The sequence below is a fragment of the Poeciliopsis prolifica genome, unplaced genomic scaffold, assembly GCF_027474105.1.
Source record: "Poeciliopsis prolifica strain line A6 unplaced genomic scaffold, Auburn_PproV2 SCAFFOLD006, whole genome shotgun sequence".
NCBI lineage: Eukaryota > Metazoa > Chordata > Actinopteri > Cyprinodontiformes > Poeciliidae > Poeciliopsis > Poeciliopsis prolifica.
In genome coordinates, this window is record NW_026562381.1 from 14,021,542 (window position 1) to 14,048,021 (window position 26,480).

General features: G+C 37.3%; 1 protein-coding gene across 1 annotated transcript in view; it reads right to left on the reverse strand.

Moving 5' to 3' along the window:
- Positions 1-7,702: 7,702 nt before the first annotated feature.
- LOC129360305 (peroxisome proliferator-activated receptor gamma coactivator 1-beta-like) overlaps positions 7,703-26,480 on the reverse strand; it is an 88,902-nt gene continuing 70,124 nt past the window's right edge. Inside the window, exons 4-12 of the mRNA XM_055030437.1 lie at positions 25,221-25,346; positions 21,578-22,634; positions 21,142-21,187; positions 18,890-18,954; positions 17,476-18,121; positions 15,919-15,976; positions 15,598-15,716; positions 15,013-15,140; positions 7,703-14,311 (exon numbers count right to left, since the gene is read on the reverse strand). Of these exons, the coding sequence (XP_054886412.1) occupies positions 14,220-14,311; positions 15,013-15,140; positions 15,598-15,716; positions 15,919-15,976; positions 17,476-18,121; positions 18,890-18,954; positions 21,142-21,187; positions 21,578-22,634; positions 25,221-25,346 (2,337 nt within the window). The 3' untranslated portion in view covers positions 7,703-14,219. The remainder of the gene's footprint in view (positions 14,312-15,012; positions 15,141-15,597; positions 15,717-15,918; positions 15,977-17,475; positions 18,122-18,889; positions 18,955-21,141; positions 21,188-21,577; positions 22,635-25,220; positions 25,347-26,480) is intronic.

Sequence of the window (26,480 nt, forward strand, 5' to 3'; positions counted from 1 at the left end):
ATGTAAACACCGATTGTAAAAGCTTTAAAAATTACTTCTATTGTTCTGCATTTTTTGACCAATTTCAAACAGGTTCTTGCACTCTTACAGAAGAAAACTCAGAACTTTTATTGGCTAGTCGTGTGAACAAGTTAAAATTGCATGCACACACACACATATATATATATATATATATATATATATATATATATATATATATATATATATATATATATATATATATATATATAAAACAAATGTATTTTTGTTATGTATATTCAGTGCATTAATTATATTGAAAAAAAAATGATTCGGACAAAGACTGCACTTAAATGTGTTGAGACAGAACATAAACAAAAACACTATCACTTATATCCACCTCACTAAATAAAAGATACACTACAAGTTCTGATTTCCAAAAGAAATCTTATTTGAAACTGATTTTAATTTTGTTCTCAGGCCGCATGTTTTCAGGGTTAACTCATGAGAATGGGTGGATGTGGTAACATTCTTTATTTAATGTAATTACGATGTGCCTGGGTTAGCCCAAGCTTTTGTGAACAAGGTTTTGTTTTTTGTTTTCTTTGGAAATATTTCAATGTTTACTATGTTTACTGACGACAACTCACACTAAACACAAAACAGAACATATTTTTGGAGGATAGTAGTGGAAAACAAATCCTTGTGTTTCTGAAACCTCACAAGTGCTTTCTGGGTTAAACCATAAAACACGTTCTGAGAGGGAGTCATTTGGTATGAATTAAAATAAAACAACAACACCATTATAATTTAAACTATGGATAGTTAAGGTTGTGTGTTACACTTTAGCAACTAATGAGTAAATTAGGTAAATGGCTGAAACTACAGTGCGTAGGCTGAAGTTTGCTGAAATAATGCAGATTCCTGCAGGGGACATCTATAATATACATTATCTGTCAGCTGCTCTATTTCCTTCTATCACTGTGTGCAAACTTTAGTTAATGTTCCCACCAAGAGCCATATATAACACAGTTACAAAACTCCACATGATGCCAAAGATGGATAATGAAAACTGATTACCACGGGATCCTCCACAGGGGGGCAGTTCATGTGCTAATTTCATCACATTCATTTCTCTGTCCCTCCCTCCCTTCGAAGCAGTTTTGCAATAATAGCATGGATACATAATCTAAAGTGTGTCGTCACTGGTATATGACGTAAGTGCCTGTGATGTAAAGGCTGTGCTGGGAGCTCAAAGGATTGCCGTATACGGTGCTGATGATCAGCGAAGCTTGTAAGGCTCAGCTCTGACGCAGGAACATCCCGTGACTGCAGAGGGGAAAGGCAGGGAGAGAGCAGCGGCTGCAGTACACCCAGAGAGCCAATAGGAAGGAAGACTCAGCCTCATTCTAACTGTTCAGGGGCAGTTGTGACTGCGATGCTGGCAGCCAGTAAGCCAGAGTGGAGAAAGCAATGCAAGACTATTTATAGGATAGCTATGCATGGGCTGACTGCAGTTTCCAAGCAAAGAAAGTCACTTGACTAGTTTGCCCAGAGTTTCTGACACAGCAATGCATTTCATAATGTGCTGAGCCCAAGGTTTATGAAATGCCAAAGTTCACACTTGATCACATATTGAATTGATTAACCCATATTTACCCAGGAGCACTGAATTAATACCTGTATTAAATTCTCTGAATCTACTTTATGTTTGTTTTCATTCTGTTTTTCTAGGTTTTTAAATTGAATTTATTGTTAACTTTAATACATAATTTCTGTATATACATTTATAGGGAACACAAAGTACAACAGCTTAAAAATTTAGGGATTTAATACATTTATCACTCTTTGACAATGAATGATATTGTGTAACTTGGTATGTGTTTTTGCATGCTTTACATTAAATTTAACTTGATTTAGAGGCAGGCACACATTCTAACTCTAGAATTATCACAATGCCCTTTCTTTTTAACATGATTTAACTGAAAATTATTCTTTTCATACAGTGCTTTAAATCAAAGTGCTGTATAAGTAATTAAGAGAAAATAAAACATTTCAATACACTCCATATTTTACCATATTTTATTTGTTTAATAGAAAAACCAACATGGTACCTTTGCTGGTGCAATGTTTATTGGCACTTCTGTTGTTAATAGTTTGAATGATCCCCTTTTCTGAATAGGTCAGGCCTTCATCATTTTTAAAATTTTCCGAGGTAGAATATCTGACTGTTCTTTGCACAATCTCACCTTTTTCCAAAGTCCTGGATCCTTTTTCATCTTGTGTTCAATTCATCTTACAGGATTTTTAAAATAGAATTTATGTCTGTGGATTTGCCAGTGGAACACTATTGATTTTGTGTCTGACAAACCATGTGGAAATTTGGCCAAATATTTTACATTTTTCTATGTTTTAGATTTTTATCACTTTTTAGTTCTTTAGCAGAGTGCTAAAGATTTGTAGTGCTCTGGTATTTCACAGACTTTGACACCATTACTCTAAGAAGGTTCATGAGGTCTTTGAAACAGAAGCAGCCCCACAGCATCACAAGTTCTCCACCGTACTTAAGAACGGAGAGTTCATTTTCACATATTTCTCCATTGCTTTACACCACACACACCCGGTCAGTTCTCAACATATTAAAAAAACAATCTGTTTAGCCTTCTTTAGCAATGTGCTTCACAACCAGGGCCGGATTTACATGGATGTGGACCACGGGCTAGAGCCTGTTTTGGTTTTGATTGATTTTATTTAAATGGGAAAGTGAATATTGATGAACATACATTGTTGTTGTAAATATACCAGATTCAGCAAAACGACAATTTCTATTTGTAGTCCCATAAAACAAGCTGTAAGACTGTTAGATTAAGGGCCTAACAATATTTAAAAGGCAATACTTATGTTACTTTTGTGTCACAGCACATGACTTTTGATTGCAAAGTAAATAAAAAGCCCACCCAAGTGTGACATGACGGCGATGGTTGGCTTCCAGTTAAATAAGAAAGGAATATTAAAGAAGCAAAATGAGATTCCAGTAACATTATCTCTAGATGGGATGTGACCTTTTTTTTATCATTGTCTCAAATTTTCCTTGCACAAGCACAAAACCAAGTCAATTTATCTCAGTCTGAGCATGTTGTGTGTGTGTATGTGTGTGTGTATGTCTGCTTGGATCAGCATGCCTCATGAGGACAGTTTAAGAGGCTTATCCAACAACTCCAGCAATGAGCAGGATCTATGCAGAAAGCAAATGTATCACAAACTAAAATACATCCACTCCACCTGCATCTGTTCAGCATTCTAACGCCAGCGCTCCATGAATCAATGTTGAAATCCCCCGAGGGGTTCTCAGCTGTTGTTGGGTTAATATTATTTATAGACAGCAGAAAATAAATTTCAAACAATGCACGATGACATATAATCAGGTTATAGCTTATTCTTTTTTTTTTAATTTCTGACCGAGATAAACATTTATATTGCTTAACTGTATATGACTGTATATTATATAACGTATTGTTCTGCCTGCTTTTAAAAACATAGGTACAAAGTCAATGTGCTTTAAAATACATTTACCAGAACAATGAGTCATAAATTCTGCCAAACAAAATAATTAACCTTTTCAGACATAGCTGAAGATGACACATTTAATAAGATAACCTCTAGTTTTTTTATTTTCAACTTGAACTGTTTAAAATGAATAGGGAGAAAACATATTTGTGAACAATGCGTGCTCATAGCCAACACATTTTTTCTTGAAGTTATAGATCGGAAATATTGAAGATTTTAAAATGTTTACTTAGAAAATAGATCTTCCTTTGTTTTTTAACTTCTGCAGCTGGTGTATAAGTTGATCAAATCAGTCACCCACAGTAAAAGTTAATATTTTTTTTTGTGGAATCAAACATTTTTCTTCTAACCTTTTGCATCTGATTGAACTTCATTACTGCACAGGACTGAGTTACTAACTAAATCTTGGTCCCCTGCTTCTAACATTGTCTTGGCACATTCAGAAATTTAGGAATGATTCTTCAAAGTAGTTTTAGTTAAGTTGGTTTATCTAAGATTTTCTATGTACTAAATGGCTCATTCAAAGTCTTGACTGAAGTCCATTTGAAAATCTGTGACAAGAGCGAAAACTGATGTACACACTCTCCAGCCAGACCCAAGAGCCATTTAGTTCTTGAACTTTAGCAAAAACATTAGCAAAAGAATGATTTCATAAACTACTAGAGTGGACACTTTTAAGATTTGGATTTTCAAAACCATATCCTGTACAATTTTATCTTCAAAATCAGGACATGAAAATGTTGTTATATACAACAATATATATATTTTCCTATGTAAAGTTATTTTTTATTTTTTTTAGAAAAAACTGGAAACAGAAGCAAATAACATATGCTTTATGTTGTGGAACAAAACACTTCTAACTCATTTATTAGTATTTGGAAAGACATTACTCATGCAGTGGCAGGTGCTGAAGCACCTCTCTGGAGAAATATGTGAGTGGAGCATATTATTGCTCAGATGAGCAACAGTGCTAGGTATAGCGTATCTTGATGTTTCTATTATAGAATATAATGTTCAACATGTCATTAGGGCAAATTTGCACATGATGTACTCAATTTTTGCCAGACAGTATCAAGTCAGTATGCAAAGTTAATAACAGTAACAACGAATCTGGGAAAATAATATATAAAGAGCAAGAACTGAATTAACCACAACCTCATGAACTGCAAAGGTAAATACAATGGACACTGAAAAAATAAAAAAATAAAACTTAAAAAGTTGAGCAATAATTAATGTACACAGCCAAAAATTGACTTGTCTTGAGCAGATTTCTTATTTTTTCCTGTTCACTTATTGTTTACTAAGGGTAAAAAAAAACCCTACTAACTACTCACTATAACCTAATATCTGCTCAACCTATGAAACCACTTAAATAGAACCTTGTCTGATATCTTGAAGTAGACTAATGGCTCTAAAAATATTTTTTTCTCCAGCTAATAAAATTCAAGAACCCTTTCAAATGGACCTTTAGCTCCTTGATCCACATGTTTTAAGTTTCACCTTGAGTTCAAATGAAAGATTCCGACATGTAAGGGGGGACTGAAGTCAATCCATATTAATCTGATGCAAAATATGCTGACACACATCACTTTTGCTTTGTTTAAAGTACTGCTTACATTAGAATCACAGGCCTGTATGAGGACCGTGGCACAGCGGTCAAATCAAATCACAACTCAAATCTGTTTCAAAAGGTGTGTCATGAACTTAGTTGAAACTAAAAACTCATTGTTAGTTATTTTTTACCATTTTTGTTAATAAAATCTGTTTGATATGAATCACATAAATGTGACAAAAACAGAACTATCCTAAGGTGGCAAGTACTTTTTCACACCAGTATAAGTCTGACTGCCATTAGATTCCATTTTTAAAGGACTTTCAAATTTGTTTACAAAACAACATGACAGGCGAAATTATGAGGTTTGGATTTCGAGGTTATGTCCTCCTCCTGATGTTTCTGTCCGTTACTTCGAACCTCATGGGGGATAAAGCTGTGTGTCTGATATCTCTGCAGTGCAGAGCTCCTTCTTTTGCTGCAGTCACGACTACCCCACAGTAACAGCTGTACAGAGGATAGCAGGACAGGAAATGGCTGACAGCATGATTTCTAATCTCCTCTGGCTTTAGCTTTACAGTCACCAGATTTAAAGGTTAATACTTCTGCAAATAGCTGTTTTAACATGACCTTTAATAGCTCATAAATTACTGTTATATTTATCTGAATGCGTTCAGAAATTTAAAAGAGATTAGAAACAAGTAAGTAAAAGACACGCTGCTGAAACTTAGCAGTAGTTTGCTTTGCTGTGACTCAAAAAAGTTGAAAGGGTCACATTTGTTCGGCACCTAAAGTTACAACAAATTCCACATGATAAAATTATACTCCAGTTTTTGGTGATGTTAGACAAGAAATAAGAGACCATCCATGCAGCATTGCTGGTGGAGGGATCTTCTGTGCACATCATTCGTGCGGTCGCTGACATGTGAATCACTGTCTATCCAGGCGGAAAATTGCCAGCGGCCTGTTAACCCTCCTGTTGTCCTCGGCTCATGTCGACCGAGGACAAGCCCTTAAAAAATATGTTTTTCAATTGCAGCTGCATACAGAAACTTTAATCTAACAGTCCTGCATCAGAACTACGGTGTGCACAACTCAGGGGGAAGTTTAGGCTCAAGCAATTCAAATGTGAACTTTGCAAAAGAAATAAAAATAAGTAAACCCAGGCCTCAGGTCAGACGACCGGAAGACTAAGGAAATCACAGCTGGACAGGCAAACAGTATGGAATGGCATCACTGATCTCCGTAAAACTGATATCTTTTCAAATTTCCCCCCCCTCCTGTTGCCCTCGGGTTGACATGACCCGAGGACAAGCCCTTATAAAATTTTTTTTAATTGCAACTGCATACAGAAACTTGAAATCTAACAGTCCTGAATCAGACCTACAGTGTTCACAACTCAGATGGAATTTTCTGCTGGAGCAATTCAAATGTGAACTTGACGAAAAAAAACTAACCTCCTGTTGTCTTCGGGTCAAAATGACCCGAAGACAACAGGAGGGTTAATAGGGTGTTGTTAACCAAAGAAGGACTGAAAATAGTGAACGTCTGTTAGCGTGGCATTGCATTTGCTGGAAAACCAGAGAATGCAGATTTGTAAAGACAATCCACAGACATTGTGAAGTTGATTCTTCGTCCGATTGTTCTTGCAGTGTGAAGAGCATCTGTAAACAAACAAGCTGGAACTGTTAGCATTTAAACTGCAGAACCTGATAAGGTGACATTTAACCTCTGCAAATTCTATCAGGTTTGCACTTTAATACACCTCTCTGCTGCTTATGTAGTTATCCATCCATTACCCAGACTGAGACAGGGTCTTGCCCACAGCTAAAATGAAATGGATTAAAATTAACCTAAAAAGAGCAAATCATAAAAATCTCACAAAAAATAAGGCTGACTGAAGAGGATTACGTTCATAAAAATGGTTCAACTCCTTCTAATTATTTAAATTTTTACATTCCTCAAAGGACTGGGCAACGAGGCGTAGCAATCTTTTTTCATTCATATTTATTAATTAATCCCTGACCAAATAATAACTACAGTTCTTGTGAATATCTAACCCCTAGCTTTCCTTATCCAAATTGCAAAGCACTTGAACCACTGCAGGTTTTTGTTTTGCATTACAAGGCCCTCTCAATTTATAGATCAGATCTCAGATTTTTAAACCCACTTAGTGTTAATTGTTTTTTGAAGTGGACGTATTTATCAAAATTCACATTTTATACATTTCTGAAATTCCATTTAGGTCTCTACTGCTTCTAAAAACACAGCCACTTTTAGACAATGAATAAGTTCATGTTTTTTGTTGTGTGCAAAATGAGCCAATCAGCAGGCACTGCCTATCACCTAGCAACCCCAATGAAATACAGCCAATCACATAGTGAGCCAAACTGAGCATCAGAAAGTTTGGTCAGGTTATGTCACCTCTCTATGTGCTGTAAAAGACAAGTGTGCTGTGCAGGAGGCTCTACTTCTGCTTTTCAAAGATCTGGTTGTATAAATTTTTCGGCAGTCATTTTTATGTGCGAGTGTAAACATTGAGTTGGGGGGCCAGCAGCACCGTATTTAGGCAGAATATATTTATTTATTGTGTTTCTTGATAAATAAACAAAAGCAAAGCCAGAATGTTGTTCATTAGGATTTTATTTTTGGAGGCAAATCAATGAATATATGTACTTTATACAGTATATGAGGAGCACATCTCTACAGTTTCATAATGTAAACAATCTCTGAAGAGAAATGTATTCAGTTTAAAAGGAAGCCATAGTTGTCTGTTTTAAACTATTTACATGAATTAAAATATAATTTATAACATCAGATACTTTAGCTTCTATGAAACTAGATTTTAACAATTCAAAAATACTGAAATGCCTCTGTCTCCACATTCTCAAGAAATATGAAATTACACAACAGAGAAAAAAAAAAACACCCTTTGAAGACATCAAAACTAAGTAGCATATAAATAAAAAAGAAAAAGAAAACATGAAATAAAACAAACATATGTAAAAATATAAAATCTCACTAGCAGTATTTACTTTTTTGTTTTACCAAAAAAAAACTAGGTTAAAAAAAGAAAAAAAAATCATTTTTGAATTTGATAGTCATTAGATGTAAAGAGACAGTGAAATGAACAGTAATGAAAAACAACATAAACATATGCCCTTTTATATCCACCCCCCAAAACAACAAAGAAAAAAATATAATAAGCAGATTTGACAGTTTACAGTCCCAAATAAGTATCTGTTTGACATCAGTGTCACCTTTTAGTTTGTCAGATTAGCCATTATGTTCTTTGAGCACTTCATTTTAACTCGGACCATATTGCAAGCACTCCTGTCGTGGTCGGGGATAATTTCATGGCTTAAAACAAACAGTGAGTGACACAAAGTTTTACCGAGCCATGGCATTAAAAGCGCAACATCTAGAACTGAATCTCAGGACGTTTTCACATTTGTTCACAACCCCTGGTGTGAATCATTGCTCTTTATCTTAACTTTTTTTTTTGGTCAGCTTGCCTATTAAGAAGTTTGTTTTCTCACCATTTTCCATTTTTTTTTTCTGAAATGAAGAGTGGAAAGAAAGATATTGCATTCTTATGAGGGTAATTCCCTTTGGAAGTTTTTTTTTAAATAACTTTTTTTTTTATTTATTTGGATTCGCTGCCTATTGACCTAGCACCTAGACCAAATAGACAGCAGTTATTAATGTTGAAATGTGTCAACGTGTTCTCAAAACACTGCGAAGAATGACCCACATCAAAGTTTTCTATAAGAAAGTATATAATAATCTAGATATCTACACAAACACACAAATATATATATATATATTCATATATATGTATATACTTTTTTTTATTATATGGCTATTGAAAAAATTACGTCAGTAATTATTTAATAATAAACCACGTTGGATTGGAAAGAAGTTTAAATAGTAATATTAAAAGCTAATGATAGCTTAGTTTCCCCCCAAACTGATTTTTAAGGCTTACCATGTTAGACATGGGATTGATCCGATTTCATTTAACCCTTGAAAAGCCTCACAGGCACAGAGGCAGTCACTGTAGAAACCATAGCAGTACTGCGGGCTCAAGGTTGAACTTTAATTTACATGAAAAGACAGTATATCTCTCCTTTACGTTATCGACTGGTCATCTGCAAGGAAAACCTGAACTGGATAATTGCCTGAATGTTTTTCAAGAAGAATGTACCCTCCTATGTCGACCTTTTTCGATCCAAAGTAAGGTGCAGCAGTGAAACTAGGATTTCTACAGTGCCAACATCGGCTGTTGGAAAATATTCACCAGCTTTTCATCAACACCTCCCTGCCACATTCCTTTACCAGAGATATACATGAACTGTATAGTTATTGGCTGTAAAGTAAGTGCTTTAAGCAACTCTGATTCAAACCAAATCTGTGCATCATCAAAAGGTGGTAATAATATAGTTACAACAGCTTACAAGAAGAAAATACAGTGAAGGTAGTTCACCAATTAGGACGATTTGTGCAGTGAAAACGTTAGAACAGCTTGTTCCGTTTTTCTGTTTTTATGACCACATTCTTCCTGTAGATTATTTTTAAAATGGCAGTCTACATACAGTACAGCAGCCTATTTAATCCGCAGCTTAACAGTTGCCCATGTATTAGCTCAACAACCAACCACACACTGTACATTATTACCTCCGTTTTTCACAAAGGCTGTCGAGATTATTACGTATTGCATCGGAAAATTGCTTTTTAAGAAAACAACATAAACAAAATCCACATTAAGATACAAAATACAGCCTTCTAGCGTGATTATCTATGGTGATACCTTTTCATTTGTTGTTGTTTTTTTGTTTGATTTTTCCTTTTTGCTACAGTGTTGTGTTGGACTTTGTGTGAAGTTGGGATTTTCCCTTCATTTCTTCCCTGTATACTGAACAAAATTAACATACTGGAACAAAACAGACCTGAAATCTCCTGTCTTATTAGTAATCAAGTGTGACCCACCACCAAAAAGTAAAATAAAATAAGAACACACAATAAATTTCATGTTTACAATGAGGCATAGTGCTATGTACACATTATATATTCATATATTATCTTTTTAACATGTAAACCAGCACATTCTCTCACTTTTTAGTAGTATACATACTAAGCACAAAACCTTACTCAGTTCACAAGTTGTTGTTTTTTTTTGTCCTTTTTAACAGACGACACCTTGTTTTCAATCAGTATGTATAGCACTAAAGTGTTAGTTTTGGACATCTGTGAGCCTGGAGAGGAAGGCATCCACTCCAGAATCTTGACTTGCTGTTATTTCATTTTTAAGCACTGAATAAGGCGCCTTTGTACTTAGTGTGCGTTCCTAATAAAGTCAAAGGAGAAACAAGTGATGTAAACATTCAATTTTTTTGTGTATGTGTGTGTGTGTTACCAAGATGTGGTTTAGATAGAAAAGACAAGAACCAGGATGGGAAGATTATCTGGTAAAAAGTGGGAAATTTGTGAGGGGAGACCTGGATAATATGAGGTCTTCAACCCACAAAGAGAGAAAGTTAAGGATGGAGAAAGAGTTAGGCTGCGTTTTTACTGGATGTCCTAGGCAAGGAGAGGGTGAGCAGATAAAAACAGGAGGAGTGGCACTTCCTTGAAGACAACATGAAAACAATATTTTGAATCTTCACTAATGAAGTGCACACAAGGAACAACCAGTCCACCAGATTGCTGTTCAACCTCTCACTGACCCGTAAGCGTCAGCAGTGTCCAACTCAAACACGAGACAAAGACAAAACATTCAATTACACGAGGATACAACGTTGAGACTCCAACAAACGGACACTGTTATGAGGCAAGCGGAGGACAGACTACAAAAAGAGATCACTTCTGTCACAAGGAGCTTAGAAACTAAACCTGTACCCCTTATAGGTTCTGTCCATGAGTCGGGTTTCAACCCTACACCCCTTATCAGCTTTTAAAGCTTTAATCTTCAAGAAAACAAACTTTTGATGCTGTGATAACAGAGGAGGCGGGAGAGCGTTCAGGAGAACCGCGAAACAAAAATACGGTCAGGACCTGGATGAAGGGATGTGAGGTAGAGACGCTCATCTGACCCGGTAGATGATGAGAAATTGAATTCTCAGCCGGTTACTTTCTTAGTTCTTAATCAGCTGATCCCTTGCCAGCTTCCTGGCTGCATTATTGGTGGGGAGTTGATGCCACCAGATTGGCAGGATTCAGAGACTCTCTTAAGTTTGTCAAGGCATGCTGCTGCTGGCTGCTGCTGGAATGTAAACTAGCTGCTAACCAGATCCAGTCTGAAATTATCAAGCAAACCCATCTTTTGAAGCACCACATCGCTCCACAATCTTTGTGTGGGGACAACACGATGATTACATTCAGCTTCTTAAAATACATTCTGACTCCATCTATGACTGTAGTGTATTAATGGGTAATGCATTTTGTGCTTATAAAACCAAACACTTCACTAAACCGAAATAAACACAATATATTTAAAGACCAATACTTTATGTTGTACTCAGTATTAACTCAATTGAATGTGATAGATATTTGAAAATATATATTTTTATATATTAATATTGGCCCAAATTTTCATATTGGCAAAACCATTTCCTATGTTTGAACTCATAACAAAAATCTCAGAAATGACAAACTACCAAATGTTGCTATAAAATAAATTCCTGTTGTGCTTGATGCACTTGTTCCTTTTGCATGTTAAACTACATGTAATTGAAGTGATGCACATTCCAGGGAACAAAATGTTTTACTCATAAATAATAAAGGATTTGTCAAAATTTTTGTCTAAATAAAGGCCATGTAAACAAGCCTAATGACTTTAAAGGAGTTTTAAAAATCTCCTTAAACTCAGTCAAATAAGGGAGTTTGTTTTACTCCCTAAAAATAAATATGTAATCCATAACCCAGCTTTCCTTTAGTTTAGTTCTGTCTATAAGTCGGGTTTCAACTTGCGATAAACTTATACCTCCAAATGGGTTATTTTCTTGTAAAAAGTAAGCCAATATCACCTGTTGTATAGTGTAAAGAATTATTATTGAGATTCCAGAGAAAGTGCCCACACTGATAATCAGCTGACCAAAAGAAAAAGCTACTATGATTCTCCCATGCACAACAAAGTCAAATATAGCTGTAAAGATGTCTGATGATGAAAACAATGACAAGAATGACATGGCAACTAAATGAGTCTAAGCTATCTCTGTTATTGTAGTAGCTGTGCTTTAAACCAAAGTTGGCAAGCTAAGAGAGATGGCAACAGATAGCAGGATAGCTACCTCAGCAGACAACCCAACTAATCATTAATCAGGTGATATCAGGTTCTGTTAGATATTTTTTAACATTATCATTTTGTTGTTACTTTAGTTTATATTCAGTCTAAAGTATTATTGTGATTTTAGTATAAACTGACCTGGAGGTTACGACTGTCTTCATGCGAGATAGTAAAACTTTATGGTTCTCAGACCCTAAAGTTTTCTCTGGTGTTTATCTACCCGGTCTTAGGTGACAGTTTGACCCAGAGCTGAACTGGGCTCAGATTGTAAATTAGATATCACACCTGGAACTGAGTTGTTGGTCTGTTTGTGTTAAATGTTTTACGACCTCTGTTGTTTGATGCTTTGACAATAAAGAGGGAGCTCACGTGAAAGCAGATCAGAACTCTCTATTGACCAGCCCGGAGGAGCTGTTGATCGGGATTTCTCCTTCTGCAGAAGCCTGACCATATTTAATTCATATACGTTGTCTGTGGTTATTTTATTGTAGGTTCAAGGAAAATACCTAACAGGTTCTTATACTTGGGTTTTGCTATGAAGAGCTAAACATTGAAAAGGGATAATATTCTTTACTTTTAATCTAAAGCCAAATGTATTGGTGTTAAAATCATGTCAAACATTTAGTTTTAATGTTTAGTTAGTAGTATGAATTGTGGTCTTTTTACTCACACTGCTCTAAATCCTAAAATTAATTCAGGTTATGAAATTACTTGACATTTAGTTGCAGTCAAATCCAGTTTTTTAACATTTCTGCCTTTAAACATAAATCAGAGAATCCAAATTTTTTCCAAATCAATGGCCATCTTAATGTATTTGTAAATCTATCCAAAGGCAAAGGTAAGGTTTTAACCTAAGTGTTTTTTTTTAGAGAAAAACCCTTCCTCAGTCTAAATTGGTTGTAAAAATATGAACAATGTTAAAATAAAATATAGGTTAAATAGGGTTTTTGTGTGTAAAGCATTCACTAAACAAAGCCTACAGCAGCCAGTAGCAGAAGCTAAATATTTAGCATGGCAGAGTTAGACACAGAAGGGGGACAGAGGAGACATTTACCTCTGTTACAGTGCATAGATCAAATCAAGGAAGCACTACAATTACAAAAAAGAAAACATGACTTTTTTTCTTCATTTTAGGTTTGTAAACTTTTATCAGTCATCCGTTGATTACATTAAATGTGTTTGTTATATACTTTGTCCATGAGACACCCACAAACATACGCACTCACACAAACACGCACTCACACAGAGTAAGTTTTAAAATTTATAACAGATACAATTATTTGCTAAAACAAAACACTTTTTTTTCACATCCTGGTTATATGACCAGACAAGCAAACACAGCCTGCAGGTTCACCATTTGTGACCAGAAAAAAGGGAGGTTTTCTCTCTTCTTTTTTTTGCTTACAAAACAAACAGAGTGAAGGACACGCACACGCAACGATACACACTACAACGACCAACGCAACGCAGGGATAGCAAGGATTTGCTACAGGTTTTTTATGCCCGTTCTTCCAAGGCAGGGCAAAGACGACACCAGCACAGACAGGAAGCAGCTTTGTTGTTACCTTTGTTCAGATAACTGTATCATTGTTGTTTTTAGCTGTTTTACCATTGCTGTTTAAAGTCCTTTTTTCTCCCTCCTGTCTCTTAATTCCTCATGGTGACTTCCTTGTTTTTTAGCAGTATGCTCCGGTGAAAGAGACTTAAAAAATCAAGGTCCTTGTTACGTTATTCCAACAGTAAAAATGTAAACATTTTGCGAGGTTGCCTTGCACAGAGGTACTGTGGGCAGTCCCTTGTTGTCTAAGGGGTTCTGCTGCAGTTTACTAAGGCTGGCCAGCCAGCATTGCTGGACTGTCAACGGTGCAGGGACTTCTGGGCCTCCTTCAGCAGAGTGTCAAAGTCCAGTGCATCATACTTACTCTTGACAGGGCCAGGGCCAGCTTCATCTGAAACACAGAAACATATTGAGGTCACAAAAGGTCCTTGTAGAAATCAAGCCTGAAACATTTACAGCCTCAATAAGGTCACAGAGCTAATGTAAAAATCTGCATCATCAGTCATTCTGACAACTTCTGATACATGCATTTTTTGATGAGCAAAATGTACCTCACATTACAAGAAGTCTATTTTATTGTCTAATTGCTTTGTAGGTGACACAAATAAGTTAAGTATGTATAGATGCTTTCTAATATGAAGACCGTACGTAAAACTGAATGTAAGAGCAGCAGGAAGCAGGTAGGAGTCAAGTACGTGTTTGAATTTAGTTTCTATTTATTTTTTTTCAAAAAACTTTAAGAACAAATTGTACTTGACTTGTGACTATAGTCTCTACTCAGTTTATGGTCTTATTTGAGCTTTGAGATAATTTATTATCAATATTCATATTATAAAAATTATTATTTTCCAATTTTAAAAAAGTGGGTAATGCATTAGGAAAGAGCTTCTTAGTGATTCACAAACAGTTTTTTTCTTAATATGTAGCTGTTTCTCAGATACACCACTCAATAGTTTAGTTACTTTGGGGTATATTCTGGTCCAATGGTCCATTTATCAGTTTAATACAGCTTGAAATAACAACCTCAATGAAATAATAACTTCCAGTTCTAGGATTGGCTATAATAGATTTGAGTGTTTGTATTTTGGTTACCGAGGTCTATGTAGCGTTTCCTTGTTAGCCTCCGTAGGGCTGGAGGGGCATTCTGGAAAACAATCTCTCGTTCTTTGCGATGTCTTTGAGGCCCCGACTGACGTATCTTTATCACTCCACAGCGCTCCCTTCAGCCACACAGAAAAAAACACACAGGAAAAATATATCAATGAAACCTATTACTCAAGAGTGTGAACTGAAAGTGCATTGAATTGTAATGTCTACTGGTGTATTAGCTTTAAGGAAGCATTTTATATTAAATAGCTACAAGAACAAATTCTAGACTACAAAAGTTTGGGATTTTCTTTAGCAGCATTTTTAAATTTGTGTTTATATTTTACAAATCCTGAGAGAAAACACCACACTATGTTCACTTGTCAAGAAGCAGTATCTGACAACCATCTCTAGCTCTGCCGTCCTAGTCTGAGTCAAGGACAGCAATGTGAACAGAACCTCCAATATAGACAGAACCAATTGCTCTTTTTATTTTGTGCAGAATCTTCTTCATCCGCAATAACTAGCACCGTTGCAAAATCTTTTGTGTCTCTTCAGAAAACAAAAGTTAATCCAGATTGGGACACTTACTCATTGCAGATGATGACTTTGCAGTCCTCTGCATTGCCAAAAACTTGGAAGCGCCTCCTTAGCATGTTCTCGGTCACCCTGCTTGGTAGGTTATGGATGTAAAAAACCTGGCAGTTTTCCTGGCAAATAGGAAACCACAGCAATTATAAGAACAAATGACAGGTGTGCAAGCAGTTTAGATCCAATGACAATATGTTTGTTGTTCTTTTAAACCGTTGACTAGCGTTGATCTGGGCCTTCGTCAAAGCCAAGCAGACTTTAATTAGACTTTTAAAGGATTTTTTAGTTTGAATGAGGCTGAAGAATGTGAAGGGTGTGTACCTCGTCAGACTTGTCCTTGTTCTCCTGGTTGTCGTCCGTACAGCTCTCAGAATTCTCACTGAAGGAGAACAAAGAAGACAGGGAGGAAGACAGTGAGTTGGTGGGAAACTGCAATGTGAGATATCTAGAAACAGGTGAACCACATCCAACACAAGTCTCCAACTGGTGGCAAAAAAGTATCTTTCTGTATTATGTCTCTTACTGTTACATTCCTTGTCATAATGTATGACATAACATGACTACTGACCTCATTCTGTGAAAGGCCACCTATTGAAACACTTCTGCCTGAAATCTGAGTGATGCTCCAGCATTTTCCTTCTTATATCTTCACATTCAGTGAAAACAAACACGACTTTTGACCTTATTAACTTGGACAGTACAGCTTCCGTTTGAGTGTTTTTTTTTCTTACATGCTACAAATCACAATGCATTAACCGAATGAATTCCTCTGCTTCACAATCCAATGCACAGGGCTAAATGCAGAGACTGAGGGGTAAAAACATAAAATGTCAAGTGGTTATATGTTAAATTATGAATCAGAACGAGGGGCTGTACAATCCAAAAGCAGTTAGTGTGAATATAATTGGAACCATCTCTGTCAAAGGGCATTTTTACTTATAAAAACAGGAAGACACCACCATATATGGATGATGATTCACAGTCAAACAACATAGTTTCTTTCCCCTCTGTGATAGTCAAGTGAAGGACTGGATATTTAGGTGCAAATGCTATCCGAGTATTTTATCTTCCATCCCATCTGTCACATATGTAGCATTTACAGTGAAACCCAAATTGTTGTGAGAAATTAGTTTATTAGCTTTTTGAAATAACTGACAGCTACAATACTGTACTGCAATAAAACATGAAATGACACTTTGTTAAACTTGCAAACAAAGTGCATGTTTCCAGATTTAAAGCATTCTGATGACACAGTTGTTGGCAAAAAATTAAGGACTGATGCCTGAGTAAAAATGCATGGCCAGAAACAGAGCAGAAGTTATTACCCCTGCCTGAATGTTTTCAAATATATGATTTATAATGGTTTTGAATTAAAGTTTTTTCCAAACATTCTGAAGAGAATAGCAAGCAGAACTTCCAAGATCCTCCACCGGTTTGTTAGGTCTCCAAGGTATGGCTTTAGGTGGAAATTCTCCTGACTTTCTTTTCCTTCATCAATAAATCACATTTTAAATATGCATTTCATGAATTCAAACTGAAGCTGGGGATTATGTTGTCACCACTGGCCACTGTATTTTGCATAGCTATACAAGTAACCTCATCACTCTTTGGCAACTCTCCTCTGTGTTTCCAGGTAATTTATGTTTGGTTTTAAAAACAGCATGAATATAGCTACTGTGAGCTATAAGGATTATTTAGAAAAAAAACAATACATGCCACTTAAAATGTTTGTGTATGTTGGGTCTGATGAGGGTGGTGCACTGCATGTGACAATCAAAATACTCTTGTAACTTTAGTGTCTGTGCAAAAAAGTGTAGATTTTGTTTTTTTGAGTCCAGTCTCTAGAAATATTTCTCTTTATTCTGAAGTCTGTCTCACCTGGAGTCTGTCTTGCTGGAGGGAGAGTCAGGACACATGTGAAGGATGGGTGAGGGAGAGCGAGATGCCGATGAGCGCTCCGCCTCTTCCTCAGAAACTGGAGGCGTTGCAGCAATTGACTGGCAGTCTGATGGCGGTGATGATGATAACACCATTGTCGTCTGCTGCTCCTGCGTTTCAACCACTTCTGTCATCACAAGGCGCTCCTCTTCGCTCTCTTGGACCTTTTCATCTAAAACCTGATTATCCACCACACTGGATGATTGGGTGCCATCTCCCTCACTGCCCTCCTGGGTCTGGAGTATGGCGCCAAGCATGGCAGCGCTACGCTTCCGGCTCTCCCCGAGACTAAGCGCGCAGTAGTCATGGTCACCGAAGGTGCGCTGGGTGTCGCCCTCTCCCGCCTGACCCATGCGCCGCAGCTGGGCATAAAGCTCTGTCTGCTCTGGAAGCTTCCTCTGGTGGTGGGAGCGACTCAGCCAGGTTGAGCCCTTTGCGGTAATGTTGATGTTAGTATTTGATGCTGGGTGGACAGACTCACTGCCACCTCCACCATCACTGCTGCTGCCGCACTTTCCTCCGTCTGTCGGTTTAAAGAGCTCATCCTCCACAGATTTGTGAGGAGGAGTGGTTGGAGGGGTGAGACCTGAGTGAGAAGGAAAAATATACAGTTTAGATGTTGGTTGGTTCCTCTAAGATATTGACTTGCACATAAACCAAATCTTTTTATATTTTCAAAATACTCATTGCCGCATTTGGCAAATATGCATGAAAAATGCTTAAAATAAATATCTTTGATCACAACACCATGTCATGATGAAATGTTTTAAGAAAAAAATCAATTTATTATTTATTCTTCTTCTTACATTTACAGTAAAAATATGCTTTTTACCATGTAAATTTTTGTGAATTAGTTTAGTTATTAAAGAATCTCAACACCCTAAAATTGTTGATTCATCGCACAATGTGAGGGCCGAAACCAACGTTGGGAACCCCTAATCGTGCATTGAATCTTGGAGTCTTATTTTGAGTGTTTCAGCAGGTCTTCAGACTTAAATCCTAATTTGTGACTCTGGATTGAAGAGAAATTGTTCAAAGAGGAATATGTGATCCAGTCTTAGAAGAATAAGTGTTGCCTTTTTAGCAAAGGGGGTTGTAGCATTATCAGATAAGGTGCCAGAAAATACAGTATGTCTGTAAGTCACATGGATTATTTGATCAAGTATATTCCAGTAAATGCTTCATTATTCTCTCAGATCCATTGACACATCCAAACCTCTAGGAAAAACCCCTCTGTGACTCATAGTCACCCATTAACTCCATCACAAACCATTTTGTTTTAGATGTGTAACCAGCCGACGGCGACATGAGTAGATGGACAACAAATAAGCCAGTGAAGCTGAGATGAGATTACCTGCTGTTCCACACAGATCCACACTGAGCGTCTGCTCATAAGGCCTGGTGCTGAACTGGGGCTCTCTGGTGAAGAGACAGATCAAAGCAGATAATTTTCAGCTCGCTCTGTCATGTCGGAATATGTTGCAGGCTTAAAACAGAAAACACCAGTCCCTCAATAAGTTTCGAGTCTCGGCTTTTTGCCTCTTTAAATATAACAGAACAGTTTAGGCTGATGTCTGCTGAATTTGAATTATTTGCCTTTGTGTGAACAGTACTGGCTCTTTGCTGCGCATCTCATTTCTTATCAACACAGCCATATGTGCTTTACTGTCCCCACTGCTTTTCTTCCTCCTGCTGTTGGTGGCTGTCAGTTTCTGTTGCTCTGGTTGCAATGAAAGGAAGTGGGCGTGCAGACTGGATTGGCTTCAGGCAGGGAGATCAATTACCCTCCACAGAAAACACCAAATATAGAAAAAAAAAGAAATAAATTTCTTCTCTTTTGATGTCCTTTAGAGGGATTTGTTTAGAAGATGGATGGATTCTTGCTGAGGAAAAGGTTCAGGGTTTACGACCAAAAGTGTAAATAAAATATACAGTTTCTGATGCAAATTTTGTATCAAATAGCAAATCAGAAAGAACAGCTTAGCTCAAAGTAAATGAATATATTAGGGTTGAGGATTTTATTAAATCTGAGTTGAATCTGTGACTTAATTTTCTTTTAGTCCTGTGAGAATAATAGAACAACAAGGACAGAGAAAGCAGTGACTTACTGCATGCAGATAAATGACATCACACAAACAAAAATAGGAACATGCCTGCAAACCATGCAAACTGACACTAATGAAAAAAAGCCTTTTTGCTGTAAGTTAGCAACAAGTTTGGAGCTCATGACGTGAAGCACATCTAAGGACAGTGTTTCCGGTTTTGTTTGTTATGCCCCAAGTACTGCGTTATGCTAATTACTCATTTATGAAGAGCTTTTCTCAACAATACCTGATAATTAAGCTCTGCATTATATGTCTGAGGCTGTGTAAGGAATGGGATTTAATGGCTTATTTATGATTTTTGCAATATACAAAAAAAGATGGTGATTAACACTGTAATTTATGTTAGCAAGCTTTATATTATTTCATGATCAGTGGAACCTGCTCCATATTATTGCAGTATTAGATTAAATGTGCTCCATTCGTTGGTTCTGGTTTTCAGTAAATAAGATATCAGGAAGAAAAACCACATGGGAAAAGATCCTGAAAAGTCTCAAGACTACTTGAGACCAGAAAGTGTTTTTATTTATTTATTTATTTTCCTTTTCGCTGCAAATTGAAAAGATGATTTTTGAAAATCAGTGTAGATATGTCAGTTTAGCTAGATTTTGTTCAAAATTGACCTTTATAGTCAAATCTAGTAAGAAACCCAGAATGTCACCTTGATTGTAAAGCAAGCATATTCCTTATCACTCTCATGGGACACCAAGGTTTTAAGAATTGACACTTTCACTAAACCATTATAATTTTGGGTGCTGAAAGAAGTCTTTGCAATGAGATTCCAGCTCTGCAACTCCATCAATTGTTGCTGTGCACTGCCGGCCTGCTGTCTGAATCAAAGCTTCTACACTTTTCTCTTGGTTACAAAATAGAAAAAAAAATGCTGTTCGGAAGTAAAATGGGTTACAAAAAACAGTCAATATGTGAGAACTAAAATAGTTGGCAAGCAAGCTAATAGCAGTTAGCAAGCTAATAGTAGCAGTACAGCAGCTAATTGTGGGGTGAAGAGTCAATTAAAAACTACTACTAAATTAATATTTGTTTATAATTTTGCTAAAGTGTATATTAGAATTGACAATCAATATCCTACATATCTTTGGAAATAATGGAGATATTTTCACCTTTTAAAGTTGGATTTTATGTTTCAAGTATCATGCATGCAAATTCTGCATGGGAGTATTTTATTTGGTCTGTTTAGTCCTTCACTGTTCTTGACGCCTACACTTCATGTGTGAGATGTTTCACAAAGAGTGAATATTGACATGATGGTCAAGAATAAGATTTTTCTTTTTTACAGTCATTAATATCGTCATTGCAATATTCTGAAATAACTTAATTACACGTTTTCCTGATAACTCCAAACCGGGATGTATTTTATCTTTCAACCCTGTTACTTTCCAGAATGTGGACCATTTACTGTTTTAGCAAGCCTGTAGCACTGTTTGGACAAAAAGCACCTAAAATCAATGACGCAAAACAGGAGGTGCTTTTCACAGATACTTACCCTGTGGACTTTGGGTTGAGGGGCAGACAGAGACAGGCTCGCTTTTCTGAAATTAGAATAAGACCTCGGTTAGAACAGGGTGACAATTACTACTGCTCACCTGTAAATATAAGGAGAAATACTTTAAGTCACCATCTTAAGAGGGAATGACCGAATAAATGGCCCGCAGTTTAAATGATAGCAAAGGACAGCAATTCAGCAACATGAATATGATATTGTTACAATATTATGTGATTATGAATACACCAGGAGAAGAAAAATCTCATCAGAAAATCTTATTTTATTAATCAAAATATTCTTTTTTCAACTCAAAGCATCAAATAAAATTTTTTTCCCTTTAAAAAATTATTGCTCAAAATTTAGTATTGCTTAAAGTGAAGTTGGCTATGAAGTGAGTGGTGTAGACGCAGCCTTTGTGTGTGTTTGGTGATCTAACCATGGCAGCAGGATTTGGTCAGCTCAGAGGGATTGCTGCCATCGTTAGATGTCAGTTTTTCTGGCTGCGCCTCCGTCGTCGTTCCCCTTCCAGCCTGGGTGGGCAGGAGTCTGTCTGTGTGATTCTCATCCTTTTCCTTCCCCTCTTCCTCCTTTGCTCGTGTCGGCCGCAACCTTTTGGCGAAGCGGCTGGGAAATGACGCCAGGCGTCTGGAGCGGCGAACGGAGAAGGAACCGCTGGTTTCTGCCGACTCTTCCAGGTTCTGCTGCAGCTCGGAGGAAGAGTTTCTCCTCTCCAGTGAGGAAGAGTCTTTCAAAAGCTCTGGCTTAGGGAGAATGGAGCTGAAGGACTGGGCTGGGGGGCATTTATTAGCTGGAGCACAAGGAGCAGAGGCTGTGGCCCTGCTGGGACTGTGTGAGTGGGCGTAAGGTGGGCTGTGCAGTCTGTAAGGCTTGCTCACGTCAAAGGAGCTGCTCTGCTGCAAGAGCTCACGGAGAAGGGAGTTAGCCTTCATCTCCCTTCGCCTGGCGAAGGGAAGCCTTCTGGGGGCGCTGCTGCTGCTGCTCGTCCCATTCAAGCTCCCACTAGTCCCAGAAGCGCTAACCAGTACAACTCTGCTGTGAGAGTTTGTGTTGGCTGGGCGGGGGACGTCGGGTTTGGTCCGCTGCCTTGAAAGGTCTCTGTCTTTGCGGTCCCAACCCTGCTGCTTGCGCATGGGCAGGCAATATGTGTGCATGTACGTGATCAGCTCAACAACGGACTGCAGTTCTTTCTCTGAGCTGAACTGAGGCGCAGTGGGCTCTGCAGGGCCAGCGGCCGCTGCCACTGCACCCTCGACCTCGCTACTGGAAGACTCCTCCTCTTCCTCCTCCCCTTCCTCCTCTTCATCCTCCTCCGACTCACTGTCCTCGTCCTCCTCTTCCTCCTCGCCTTCGTCGGTGTCGTGAACCGGAGCGTCCTCAGTGTCCTGCGCCGTGGTGAGGTGGCGGTGGAGTTCGGTGCACAGGCGACTCGTGGGACGCACCGCTCGGGGCTTCCGCTCTAAAGGGAGGTCGCTCTGGGGAAGACAAAGATAATATTTAGGAGCCAAACATAAATATACCTTGAACAATTATTTAAATATAAAATAAGAGATTTCTATCTCAAGTAAGTAAGATTAGATTTGTCATCAAACTGACAATGACTATTGTATGACGTTATGGTAAACATATGAGAGTTATATTGTACTATGGAGTTTGCTTTGAAATACTCCATTCTAACATTAAGTTTGAGTTTTTGTATTTTACATTTGTTTTGATTGTATTTTCCCAGGCAGCCTTGGGGGTCAGTCCACTTTCTGCTTTTTGAGGGGTCTCTGGTCAACTTGGTCTGTAATTTGATTTATCTTCAACCAAACTGAGACCTAAGTTTTTCGATGGAACCTTTTCAGTCTGCATCAGAGTCCAATTGCACATTCACATCACCCCAAGCAAACCGAACTTTCTGTGCAAACACAATGTAGCTCAATAAAGCAGATCAAGCAGGGCTGGTGTGAATACACCCTTAAAGAAAAACTGGAAAAAAAAGGACTATTTTCAATTTCCTGCCTTGGATACATGATCATCGCGCACAGCAGTAAATTTTCCTTCCGACTTCGTGAGGGATGATTCAGTCTGCAGCTGCAATAAAATGGCTGATCTGTATTACTCATACAGATAAAGAATAGAGTGAGCGAATGTGATTCACTGTTGCCCTTCTGCCCTGTCAGTCAATACTTCCATCAACGGTGACTTTAAGAAGGCCTTGTGACAGACACAGGCCAGGCTCTTCCAGAGCTTCCTCCTGTATGCTGATTACTTAGGCAACAACCTGCACGAAGGCTTCCCGTTCCCTATGCTTGTACAAGATAAATGACCAGTGTTGTAATCAATGACCACTTGAAGCACAATGCTAGCAGCCATCCAATTACTCCTACGTCATACAGCAGTAGCCATTGTAGATGTCCTCTCATCCCCAACACTACATTTATCACAAGCAGCAGCTGAAGGTCTCTGCAAGCTTGACGGCTCAGGGTTTTTATTCTAAAATGAAATATCTATCACTAGGAAAATAAAATCTGTCACCATACGGGACGTACTACTGCTACATTCTGGACAGCTTTGATATTGTTTCCCATTTTTGTAAACATAATGGAGTATCTGAGAGCTGTCAGGAGACGCATTAAAGCCTCCACGTGTGCTGAGGAGACCAGATTGTCCTGAAGCCTCTTTTTACTTACAGTCTGGCTGGATTTATTTGATAATTTTTTTTTACCATGCCTGTGTCCCTTCTTCAATTGGTAGAAGCCAATTGAAGAAGGGATGTTCGTGTGGTTGTTAAAAAAATAAATAAAAAAATTAAAAAACGCACTACTCACCATATTTTCAAGTCCAAATATTAAACTGTTAGGAAGTTCTGTAAGTACTTCAGAAAAAGTCAAATTTTTTCCAGCCTGATTTTAATGATGCTTCTAAAACTAATTACCACACTAAAACACTAACTTCTGTTTATATAAAGCAACATACAGACAAGAAACAAATGTAGAACAATGCGATGAATCCATGGTGGCAAAAGAGAACAGACACTTTGGACTCAAGTTCTCAAGATTTGCTGTAACTACCCCAAGTCTAAAACACAACTATGCAGAAATATTTGCACAGCCTAACATTTGATACATACATTCCTTTAATATCTATATGTACATGACAGAGAGAGATACTTTGTTATCAGATTGCATGGCTAATAGTTGTTAGCACTTCAGCTGGAAATGGTCAAAGTGGGTGAGGCGTTTTCATTACTGAGTCAAATAGAATGCAGCATGGAAACACTTGAGCAATAAAACGTAACATCTAAAGCAGCATCACTTACAAGCATCTGTTTTGTTTGTTTGACTCTACATTTCATTGTGAAACTTTTGTTTCAAAGCAGAAACAAAAACATTTGCTGGGTCTTTATCCTTATTGAATAACTCATAAAGAAGTGGAGAAAATGTAGTGAAATTCCTTAGGCTGCCAGAGACCTTATAAGAAAATCTGTTTCTGGATGCTACTGAGCACACAAATCCTGAAAATTGTTCCGTCTGTTTCTGCTGACTGTCATGCACGAAAAACTTTTATGTCTGAAATTTGTATCTGGTTTTATATCTTTGCAAGTGATGAAGAAGTTTCCATGTCTAACCCTCATTGAGCAACGTTTTTGCTAGAAATATTTAATCCTCACCAATGACCAAAAACAATCCAATACAGATTTAAGTTAAGAATCATTTCTGTGCATTAAAGACTATGCAAAACAAATTAATGCAGACACATGTTAAAACACAACTCCTGCAGTTGCAGTGATACTGACTGCAAGCACTACATATAGCTGTAAATTACTTTTGCCTCAACTTGCCACCCTGAAAGGAAGTGATTGGAAAAATCCAATTTTGTTATCTCACCAGCTTTCAGAGGACACGGAATGAGGCATCATGCAGCGAATAGTGAAATGTGCATCTGTGTGTTTTTGCTTCTGTTCTACTTCAGTCTGCTGGAAAGTGGGTATTTTTTTTTACTAAACTCATGATAGAGTTTTTATATGTATGATATCATATTGTCCTGTCACTTATTCACAGTAATTCACACCTCACCTTAGTCAGAGGTCTGACTGGCCGTAGGCGCAGACTTCTGTTGCTGTAGCGATGGCTTTGGACTCCATCTTTATGCACGTCGATGCCGCTTGGAACATTGGGAGGAGTCAACAACAACTTCTTCAGCTGCATAAAAAAATACATAAGATATCAGGATGCTCTCTTAATATTTAGTAAGTAGAATGCCTTAATAGATATGGTTCAGATGTTATAAGTTATTATATATATATATATATATATATATATATATATATATATATATATATATATATATATATATATATATATATATACTAGGCATGGTAAATTAGATGACTATGGTTGATGGCCAGAGACATTGCAATATCAATGTGCAATTGCAAAGCACTGCTTAGAAGCAATATTTTTTAGTATACTACACAATAACAGACTTTGATTTCCCTAGATGATCACACTAAATATATATATTTTTCCAGGGAAGGTGGTAAAGCTTGCCTAAAATGGACAGGAAACTGTTGAAGAAAGAAAATATGTAGAATAATCATATTGTCATTGTGATACTTAGCAAACGTGTCAAATTTACAACATTTCCCTGATATTGTGAAGCCCAACTATGCAATAGCTTTTGCTAATGCCTCATGCCAGTCCAACCGTACAAATCTACAGCAAACTCTTAAATCCCACTGCTGCTTGTTCATGTTATTCTACCACAGTTTTTCATTCCTGACAACTTTCCATGAAATGCAACAAAATGTGAAAAGTAAACTTCCTTAGCATTGACCTTTTGTGACTTGACCTCTATGGAAGGATGTCAGTGATCATGTACTGGACGTCTTTCACGTTAATAGTCTTTACTATGATTGCATAGGGCATAACATTATCATTAAATTTAATTTTTGCATAAATATATATCTTTTTTCTACATTGGATCATTAGATGGAAACACATTAAGGCAGAATAATTAGGATGCAAAGATAGTGAATTATATACTTTAAAAAGTAGGGTTAGTAAATAGAACAGGAGTAGAAAAAACTATTCACATTGACATAAAGCATTCAACATTCAGTTCTTTTGGCCTTTCACTGCACTTTCTAATCTAAATTCTGTCAGGCGTTAATGCTCTGCAGATGGATGTTTGTATAAAGGAATAATGTGTAGAAAAGGTCATGATACTGTACATTTATCATACCACTAAAGCCGACAGCTACATGGCACATTCACGTTTCCTATTAAAGAGCCAGATCCAGTTGTTCTTTTCTAGATACCCTAATAATACGGCGT